Source organism: Vulpes lagopus, chromosome 2 (assembly GCF_018345385.1).
Source record: "Vulpes lagopus strain Blue_001 chromosome 2, ASM1834538v1, whole genome shotgun sequence".
Classification (NCBI taxonomy): domain Eukaryota; kingdom Metazoa; phylum Chordata; class Mammalia; order Carnivora; family Canidae; genus Vulpes; species Vulpes lagopus.
This window is the reverse complement of record NC_054825.1, coordinates 49,597,680-49,608,243: the sequence shown is the minus strand read 5'-3', so window position 1 is coordinate 49,608,243 and position 10,564 is coordinate 49,597,680. Positions and strand designations below refer to the sequence as shown.

At 42.5% G+C, this 10,564-nt stretch overlaps 1 protein-coding gene across 1 annotated transcript in view; it reads left to right on the top strand.

Moving 5' to 3' along the window:
• Positions 1-3,113: 3,113 nt before the first annotated feature.
• PIAS1 (protein inhibitor of activated STAT 1) overlaps positions 3,114-10,564 on the top strand; it is a 114,711-nt gene continuing 107,260 nt past the window's right edge. Inside the window, exon 1 of the mRNA XM_041746249.1 lies at positions 3,114-3,178. Coding sequence (XP_041602183.1) covers positions 3,155-3,178 — 24 coding nt within the window. The 5' untranslated portion in view covers positions 3,114-3,154. The remainder of the gene's footprint in view (positions 3,179-10,564) is intronic.

Here is a 10,564-nt window from a genome sequence, read left to right as displayed (position 1 = left end):
TTTAAATTGCTAAGTAGTATTCCATAAGATACCTGTATTGCAGTTTGTTTAGCCATTTACCCATTAAAGGAGATTTGGATAGTTTCTGGTTTGGGATTCTTATAAAGCTGCTATGAACATTCTTGTACAATTCCCTGCATGGAAAGAAATTTTTGTTTCTCTGGGATAAATGTCCAAGAGTTGTTGGGTTGTACGGTGAGTACCTTTTCAGTTTTCAAAGAACTGCCAAACTCTTTTCCAAAATGGCTATACCATTCCTACCACAAACATGTGTGTGATCCCTATCTAAGAAAGCTACTTCTTACTCAAGGTTATAGATACTTACCCCAAAGAGTTTTAAAGTTTTAATTCATATTTAGGTCCATGATTAATTCGAAGTTAATTTTTACATGTTGGGTGAGACAATCATTTTAGGGCCCACAAAAATGTTTTAAATCTTTAAAATCAGAAGAAAAAAATTAGCATACTCTGCTTGGATTGCATTAGTCTTTATACCAATACAAATGTAAAATGTGGTTTTAAAAATATATATATTAAAGAAACTGAGGTTCTGACACTAAATCTTTCCATACCAATTCTTCCAACACCAACTAAATATCCAATAATTCACTTTTGACATCAACTCCAGGGATAAGTTGAGATCCCACAGGTTAAGGGCTCAGTTCCACAAGACTGCTCCTACTTCAGATACCAGTTGCTAGTCTCATGGGCCACTTGAACTTCTGACCTACCAAATTTGAGAATTCCTATAATTTCTGCTCAGTTTTGATTATCTATTAGAATGGACTCACAAAACTCAGGAAAACATTTACTTACATTTACCACTTTATTGTTATTATCATTATTATTTTAAAATATTTTATTTATTCATTTGAGACAGAGAGAGAACATGAGCAGGGGGAGAGACAGATGGAGGAGGAGAAGAAGGTTCCCCACTGAGCAGGGAGCCCAATACAGGACTCGATCCCAGGACCTTGAGATCATGACCTGAGCCAAAGGCAGATGCTTAATCATCTGAGCTACCCAGGTGCCCCCTACCAGTTTAATATATAGGAAATAACTCAGGAACAGCTAAATGAAAGAGATGCATAGGGTAATGCATGAAGGGTGGGAATGCAGAGCTTCTCTGCTCTCTCTCGGTGCCCATTTCCTAGTTCCATGTATCTACTAACCTCCCTCTAATCACTTTAGTCTTTCTTTCTTTCTTTCTTTCTTTCTTTCTTTCTTTCTTTCTTTCTTTCTTTCTTTCTTTCTTTCTTTCTTTCTTTCTTTCTTTTATTTTATTTATTTGAGAGAGAGAACATGAGCAGGGGGGAGGGGTAGAGGGAGAGGGAGAAGCAGACTCCCCACTGAGCAGGGAGCCTCATGTGAGACTTGATCCTAAGACTCTCAGATCATAACCTGAGCTGAAGGCAGATGCTTAACCGACTGAGCCACCCAGGTGCCCAGTGTTTAGTCTTTCCAGTGACCAGCTCCCATCCTTTTTTTTTTTTTTTTTAAGATTTATTTAGTTATTGCAGTTCTGCTGTGAGGTCATTTTAGATAATACAGAATTGACAGGTGGTTTTGGAAAGAGAGATTATTAATAGTCTTGATAAGTGATCTTGATGAGAGAAGTCAAGTCTGGATCAGAGTGGGCTGAGAAGGGAATGTGATAGGAGAAGGGAATGAGGAAAGGAGAACAATCACTGTTGGGAGATCTTGAAAAACCTGAGATTTTATGCACTGAAGAGGGAGAAATAGGGCAGTTCTGGAGATGTTGGAGTCAAGGGAGGTTTGTTTTAGATGGGAGGAATTTCAGTATGTTTGTATCCTGATAGAAGTAATCTAATAGGGGAAAAAGTTATGATGCTGGAGGGCGAGGTGATTGTAGGAGTAAAGTTCTTAGGAATGTGGGAGGGAAAGGAATCCAGGTCACTGGTAGAGGGACTGGCATTCATAGGCGCAAGGACACTTCATTCATAGTAACCCAAATGTTACTATGTCTGTAATAATAGTTTTGATGATGAGAAGATAAGGGAGTTCATGGCTGTTATATCTTTTAATTTTTTTCCATGAGGAATGAAGCAAAAATTGAGAGCAAAGAGTGGAGGTTGGGGAGGAGGTATAGGAAGCTTTCAGTAGAGAGGAAAAGGTGTGAAATAATTCATCACATCTGCTCAAACGTCAAAATATTGGAGAAAGCCCTCCCGGTATTAAGCACATCTCCTTCCAACCGCTTTTTTCTCCCTGGACCTTTTTTGCTCTTTTCCGGTACTCATCACCATTTGTAATTGTATCTTTTATCCGTGCACTTGTCTGTTCCTCCAGTAGAGAACTACATACAGGAGGGCGGGGACTCTGGTTTTTTTTTTTTTTTTTTTTAATTTCCCCGATGTATTCACAGAGAAACAGGACTGGTACATAATCAGTGAATCATCACTCGTTGAAACAGCGTTAAATGGACGAACGTCTTCGAAATTTTGTCTCCGGGTCACCGCTGTCAAGTGTTTGGGGCACTCACTTTTCCCCCTGTCTGAACTCTCATTTCTGCCTACGTAGGATGCCACGGGGATTGTAACGTCTCCTCTGCCCACCTCACCGCGCCGTCATGAGGAACATGTGAGCTAAGAAATCTGGAAATGCTTCATCCAGCGATCTGCAAACGTAACGGATTATTTTTAGCGCACGCGTGGCCTCACAGGTAGCAGGTGGTGAAAAGGACTCGCTGGCTGCGGGGGTGGGGGTGGGGGGGGTGGGGAGGGGGAGGGAGGAGGCGAGGGGGCCGTTATGGTTTCTGGGACTGCAGGCATCCAAGCTTTGCAAGAAGGGTTCTGCAGGCCACGGAGAGGCGGGGCTCGGGCCCGCAGCCCCCTGGCTCCGGCTTTCCCCGGAGGCGCTAGCCCGGCGAGGATGGGGGGCGGGGAGGTCCAGGGGGGAGTAACTGTCAAACCTCCTCGCTTGGCGCCTTTATTTAAATGGTACGTGCGGGTCTCGCTGCTGTACGTGCCCGGGGCGGGGCTGCGAGCGCCGGGGGCCGGGGGCGGGGCGGGGAGGCGGAGGGGCGAGAGGGGCGGGGCCTGGGCGGGGCCTGGGCGGGGCCAGGCTGGCCGGGGGGGCGGGTCTAGCGGCGGCCCCCGGCGAGGTTCAGTGCGCTTGCGCTGACAGACGCAAGATGGCGGACAGTGCGGAACTAAAGGTAAAGCGCAGCTCGAATTCACTTCTAATATTCGGCCGCGGAGACGGCACCAGCGGCGCCGGGGGGGATGGGTCCGGCCCTGGGGGGCCGCTCGGGGCGGACTCCACCCGGGCCCGGAGTTGCAGGCAGGAGCGGCGCGCCCGGCCGCAGCTGAGGGGGGCCCGGCAGCGGCGGGCCGCGGGCCCCGGGTGCCTCGGGGGCGCTGACGGGTCGTCCCCGGCGTGTTATTGTTGTGGGCGCCTCCGGCGGGGGCGGCGGGGGAAGAGCCTGCGCGTCGGGCGGTGGGCGCCTCGGCTGCCCCCGGGGCTCGGCTTCCTCGCCTCCCCCCGGCCTCCCCGCCCCCACGGGGAACGGGGGCTGGGGCAGGGGGGGATTGGGAAAGCTCCCCGCCGCCGCTTCCTCTTCCTCCCCTGCGGTCCCGGGCTGCTGTCAGGAGCTCTCCGCGGACCCCCGGGAACTTGCCTCCGGCCGCCGCGCCCCGCCCCTCCCCTCCCCTCCCCTCCGTGGCGGCCCCCCCGCCCCCGCTCCCGCCGCCGCGGACCGGCTCTCCCCGCCCGCCTGTCAGGAGGCGCCCGGGGTCCCCGCCCGTGGGCAGCGCGATGCTGGGGCTGCGGGGCGGGGACGCGGGGGGAAAAGCTCCCGGAAAGTTTCGTGAGCCCCGGACCGGCGTTGGGGTTCGGCCCGGGGGGCGGTGCTGGTGGTGCCGGCGGTGCTGGTGATGCTGGTGATGGGTGGGGGGTCGCTCTCGGCGGGACGTTACTTTCTGATTCCGGACCCCCGGGGCGGGGAGGGGGGGCAGGACCCCCCCTCGCAGGGTGTGTATCTGCCAGCGGTGGTGGGAAGCGGCTGCGTCTCCCCCCTCCTGGTGCTCCTCTCCCCTTTGGCTGGTGTGGAGGGTGAGAGAGGAGCCTTTGCAGGGGGGTTGGGGGGGTCTCTGCACACACACACCATGATGGCGATGCTATAGCTGATGGAGGTGAATGGTTCGTGTTTATATCCCCCCGTTGCCTTTTGTTTGTAGGGACATCTCGCTGGCCATGTTGATTTGGACGGAATTCCTCCCCTCATCCTACTTCAACCCCCAATAAATAGAACGTTGCCTCCGTCCCTCCCAACTGTACCGAATGGCTCACGCCTCGCGGAATTTGGATGAAAGGGTGTCCCCCCCCCCTCCACCCCCAACCCCCTGCTTTTGCTCCCACCCCAGCCTTCTTTACCTGATGATGGTGGCTTCTTTACCGAGGCAGACAGACCACTACACGAGCTGCAGGGGGGAGGGGGGGTGGAACCCTTATGATTGGATCGTGACAAATGGGGCTCCGCTTGAATAATTTTGGTTTAGTAGCAGGCAGTTTTAACTAACGCGTACGACGTCGAGGCTCTGAACGCGATAGGTCCCCTCTCCTGGCTTCCTGTGTGTGTGTGTGTGTGTGTGTGTGAACCCAGCAGCCGGTCCCAGCTCGACCCAGGGCACTGACATCCCTGTCAGAGTGGCGATTGGGATCTACAGTTGTAAATCTCCGGGGAGGGTCCTCGGCTTCAAATTAATAAAAATCGTCTTAAAAAAAAAATTCCTCTCCGTGCTCCCGAAACGACAGCTTCTCAAACAGGCAAACACCAGGTTTGTTTCTGGAGTTTTTCCGTGGAAAGCTTAGCTGAAGGATGGGCTTCCTCAATGATTTTTTTTTTTTGCAATGTTGACATTCCAACATTTGTATATTAAGGCGCTGGCTTTGAATGTCATTCTTTTAAAAAATTTACTTCTCATTACACACTAATTGAAGAGAGAGCAGATTTGGAAGGGTTGGTTTCGTGTTTTTCTCTTTTTTTTTCTTTTTCCTCTCCCCACTTTCAAACTATTGAGTGAAATGAAAAAGCCTCAGCGATTGAAATATTTTGAGATCATGGACTCTTGAAATATACACAACTTTAAGATACATATTTTCTATAGTTTCACTCATTATAGTCACAATGTTGCTGTGATCTTTGCCTTCTAATATTTATCTTATTTGGAATCCTTTTGAATGATAGCTAATCAGTTCTGTTATACATGGGCCACAGAATAAAGCTGAAAAGCTTGTGCCGGTTATATTGTCACTCTTGATGCTGTCCAAAGAAACTGGTATGGAAAGCACATGCTGGGAGATTTCCTCCTTTGTTCTTTCTCATTTTAAGAAACTGCCTTTGGGGATAGATCAGATCCCTGGTGTGAGTCTTGTTAGGTAAAGTTTCTCTTTACAAAAATGAGCCTGTATCAGATAAATGCTAAACACTTGGGGCGGGGGGAGGGAACGTTATTTTTCTAAAAAATGGTCTCCCTTTTTGCTCTCAAAAATCTACTTGAGTTTTTTCCCCAGAGGAAAAACTGCTCTTGTGTTCATGTAGTACAGTTTTTTTCGGATTATAAGAACTGTTTTGACAAACTAGTTTGTCATTGTGTGTGCCCAATACTTTTAAAAGCTGTGATAAATTGCTTAGTTGTTGATAGCTGTGTTAAAAACTTTAGTACTTGATTGTGGTTAGATTTGCTGTTCTTTTTTTTTCCGTTGTTGTTTTTGAAGGGGGTAGATGATCTTAGGAACGCCTACCATAGTTATCTGAGAATGTGTGTATATAATTTCCTGTGCAGTAAGCTTTTGGAAGATCCTCCTTATGGAAATTATATTTTCTGATGGTTTTTTTTTTTGTTTGTTTGTTTTTGTTTTGGGAGTAAATAGCATTTATTCTTAATTAGATAGGAAAAGTCAGAATAAGAAAAACCTAGATTTTTCAGTTTTAGGTAAAACTGCAGTACTTAGAATGAATTTCCAACTAGGCTTTGAGTAAATACAGTAACTTTTTTGTTATCTTAATGCACAACCCACGTTTCATCTTGCTGTTGATTGTATTCATAATTATTTTCCTCACGGCCCATTTTAGTGAGTCCTTTTAAATCTATAGCAGATCTATGAAGATCAGATGGGAAAAATAGATCTGTATCTCCTGTAGGAATAGTGCAAGCTGCAACACTTGAAGATACTGCCAATAAAAATTAGATTGTGAGTCATACATATCAAAAAGAATTCTCTGTGCACATTTGTTTATGAAAGGTTTAAATTTTCATTAGGGGAATACCCATAAATGACATCTGTAAGAATGTAGAGTGAACATTTTATTATCTTTAGGAACTTAGAACAGGAGGGTATGATGGCCAGACGATCTTGAAGTTAATAATCTGATAGCTTCATGTAGTTCCTCTTAAAGTACTTAAAAAAAAAAAAGATTTATTTATTTGAGAGAGAGAGAGAAAGAGTGCATGCACACGCCAAAGGGGGAGTTGAGGAAGGAGTAGAGGGGGAGGAAGAGAATCTCAAGCTAACTCCTGGCTGAGCCTGGAGTTTCAGGGGAGGGGGCCTTGGGGGGTGGAGCTTGAGGGCTTGATCTCACAACTCTAAGATGATGACCTGAGCTGAGATCTAGAGTTGGATTCTTAACCAACTGAGCCACCTAGGCACCCCAAAGTACTTTTTTTATTATAATTTTTTTACATTAAAACTCAAATTAAGTTATATTGCCCTTTTAACTCATAGGAGGAAGGGGGGTGGGGAGGAAGAAGTTCATCATTTTAATGGAGTAAAATAATGGAATTTAGTGGGAAGAGAAGCCATACTTTTTAAACTATATACTTTTAAAAGTATCAGCATGTCAGTAAATTCTGTTGTCATATTCTGTTTCTTTATTTTCAAGAAATAGCCACTTAATTTTGATCTTTGTGGTATGATTCGTCGGCTTTTATTTCAGATAGAAGGAAATAAACCTGACAGTCTATTCCTGAATTTGATTTGAATCTCCCTAATTTGGTTTGGTATCAAGTACCCCATTTAGATAGCTTTAAGTCACCATTTTTATGAACAGTATTTAAAAACAATTTATAAACACTTTAGTTTTTAAGTATTTTATATAATTGTTTTAAAATACTGCTTTTTCATCTACAATTTTCTCTTGGGTCACTGTATTGTCTTTCTCCTCAAAGACTCTCTTGTAACCACTGTGGATTGCAATAGTGTTTAGTGGTGAGTCCATAGCTGATTAACCTTGGGTTTCTCCTGATGAACTATATCAACATGCTGCTCCAGGGTTCTTGCTGAAGCTTTTTGAGTTCAGTGTAATTTGTACCCTTTCTTGGTGGTAACTGGGGATAAAGAAAATAAAGTGGCTCATGGTTTTAGTGGGAACTGGGAAGAAGTATCTGAGTTTCTGGAAAACTAGGTGTTTATGATAAGATCTGGCCTTTGAAAACAAAACCCTTGGTTCATTATGTTATAGAATTGATTGTAGTGCTTTCTGAAATATTTTGCTCCAGCATTAAGCACCTTTTTCTTTTTCTTTTTTCATGTTTGAATGAATAATATCTTATTTTTGCAAGGTACTTTGCAGTTCATAATGTTGTAGTTCATAATGTATCACATTATCTCATGTGATCTTTCCAACAGTTCTTTGAGGTGGGAAGGCAGGTCATATCTCTCTTTTATTGATGAAGTGAGCCCAGAAACAGTGAGTGACTAGCCCGAGGTCATACAAATAAAAGTGGCGGGGACTTGAACCTAGGTCTTGTGATTTTAAACCCTGTACTGTATAGGTTGCTGTAAAGGTGCCATGTCTGTCCTGGAGCCCTCCAGGGTGCCCAGCTTACAAAGAATTCTAGTTATGTTGTTGCTAATACTTTCCCTCTTGCTATGCCAGGGTATTTTTGGATATTCCTTGGGCTTTTTTGCAAGGAAGATTTTGGAGCTTGTTAGTTGGAATCATAGATGTTAATTCTTGCAAATGTCATTTTGCTTTGAGAATTTCAGAGAATACTGAAAAATAAGCAGAAAAATAAACACCTGTAATCCCAGCACTTAGAAATATCATGGTTAACATATGGATATCTATCCATTTAGATTTTCTCTCGGTGAGCATATGTGTATGTATGTTCATCACAAAAAGAGATCACACTTTTATTTGTAATCTGCTTATTTTCATGGCTGTCTTTACAGGTTAGTAAATATAGGTCTGTGTGATTATTTGAAAGGTAACATTGTAGTTTACTCAGCTAGTCCCTTATCCTTGGACAATTAGAGTATTTCCACTTTTTGCTATTTTAAACAATGTCTTGACAGCCTGGTATAAAGGTTTGCAAATGTCTTATTCTAACAAAATACATTGATATGACAGAACTTTCTGTGCTTGAGGGAGCAGTGCTAATGGTAGTTTGATTAGATCAAGTGTTGTGAGTGAAATAAGTTAATTCTTGCTTTGTTCGTTGTCTGTACCTTTGTTTCTGTTTTTATAAACCTATCAGATAAGATTATTAAGTGATGGCAGAGATATATTCTATAAAATATAAGAAAACATTGTTTCTGAATCAGAACATTTGATAAAGCATGAGATAAACTATGAAACAGCAATTATAACTTATTTCAAGTATGTTTGATTTTGGAAATAGTATCGTAGTAATCAAATATTGGAAGTTTATGTGCCTTGTTTAGATGCACATCTGTTTTTAACTGACGTTTTAAGTAAAGCAGTGCTGAGCATTAATATAAAGTGGAAATGAATTTGCCCTACTCATATCTTTTTTCAAGTGGAAATGAATTTGCCTTACTCATATCTTTTTTCCTCAAAACTCAATGTTGCCAGAGTAGTAGTTTGGTAGGTAACATTGTTGAAGCTGTTATAGAAAAGAGGTTACAGAGGCAGTGAAAATATTTTTCTATTTTAAGAAGGCATTTTTAAGGGTTAAATCGACTAATAAGTGCATATGTGAGCCTTTATGGGTTTAAATCAATAAATGGATATGTCAGTTAAGAATATTTGTGCAACATCTGGAAAGTACTGCACTGTGGAAGGAACAGTTGATGAGATTAAGGGAGTGAAGATGATCAAACTCTAAATTTGACATGTCAGATTTAGTCCTCATGTAAACTCGAATTTATGTAAAAAGTTTTATGAATAGGATTTAAAAAAATAGGTGATAAATAAAAGTTAGGTATGTAGTTATATTATTAATTTCATAATTGCTGTGTACTTTTTGCTACTCTTAATAAAATGTTTGTGATTATACTTCCCCTTCCATGTTAAAAACTGTGGAACTCTCATTACTTTTGATTCCTTCTACTTTTGGTTTAAGTGGTATCACATGAAATGATAGCCCCCGAAACTCTTCCTCCCTTCAGAATTAACTGGTAAAACTTCATTCTTTGCAATGGATTTCTAGAACTCAGCAAAATGAAACCACCTTTTTGCCTTTTCTGTTTCACCTTAGATCAAACAAAATAAATATAAACCCTTTGAACATTAATAATTTTGAAATATCAGTAACTCTCAAGAGCTTGTTGCAAATGTTTCTGTTTTTTAAAACTTCATCTCCTTACCTTTCCTGCTATTTTTCTTTGCTTTCAGTTTCCCCCCTTTGGTTGCCAGGTTAATTTTCCTAAAACATTCTTTTCATCCTGGCACTCCAATAGCTTTCCATCGAAAACAGGATAAAGTCTTAGCTCTCAGGTATTCCGGGTTTTCTGTAGTGTGATCCCAGTCCACTTTGTGTGTCTTTTGTCTTCTTCACTGTGGCGAAAGTCCTCAACTTAAAGCCAGAGCTGTTAGTTTGCTTCCTTCTTTTTGTTGACTGGTGTACTGCTTTGTAGACCACTTCATTTTTCCCCATTCCTATCCTGTGGGCAAAGTAGATGCTTAAGATATATTTGTGGAATGAACAAATTATGTTCAAGATTTGTTTCTGTTAGTAAGGGCCTGATGCACATGTCTGTATGACAGTCTAAATTGTAAATGTTCACATCTTCACATTTTTTTTTCATGGCTGCTTTGTAGATGAACTTGAATAATGTTAAATCTGAAATAAATTATGAAAGACTGATTTAGGTTTGTCTTTTATATTTCTTTAAGTTATATAGATAATAAGTGAATACATTTCTTAGTGTAGTGATATGGCAGTAAATAGAGTACAGATTTAAAGACCTTCATCATCTTCAACCTTCCCTTCCCCCAAGGGCAATCACTCTGATATCTTCTTTTTTTGGGGGGTGGGGAGCATAACAGCTTTTTTGAGGTATATCATACAGTTCATCTATTTAAAGTACACAGTTAACTGGTTTTTAATCATTTACAAAGTTGTGCAACCATCAACATAATCAGTTTTATTTTATTTTATTTTTTTAACATAATCAATTTTAGAATATTTTCCTTACCCCAAAAGAAATCCTGTACCTTTCAGCTATTACCCCGATTGCTCACAACTCATTTCATCCTGAGGCAGCTGCAAGTCTGCTTTTGGTCTCTGTAGATTTGCCTATTTTGGGCATTTCACATATATGAAATCCTATAATAGTCTTGTGTGTCTGACCTATT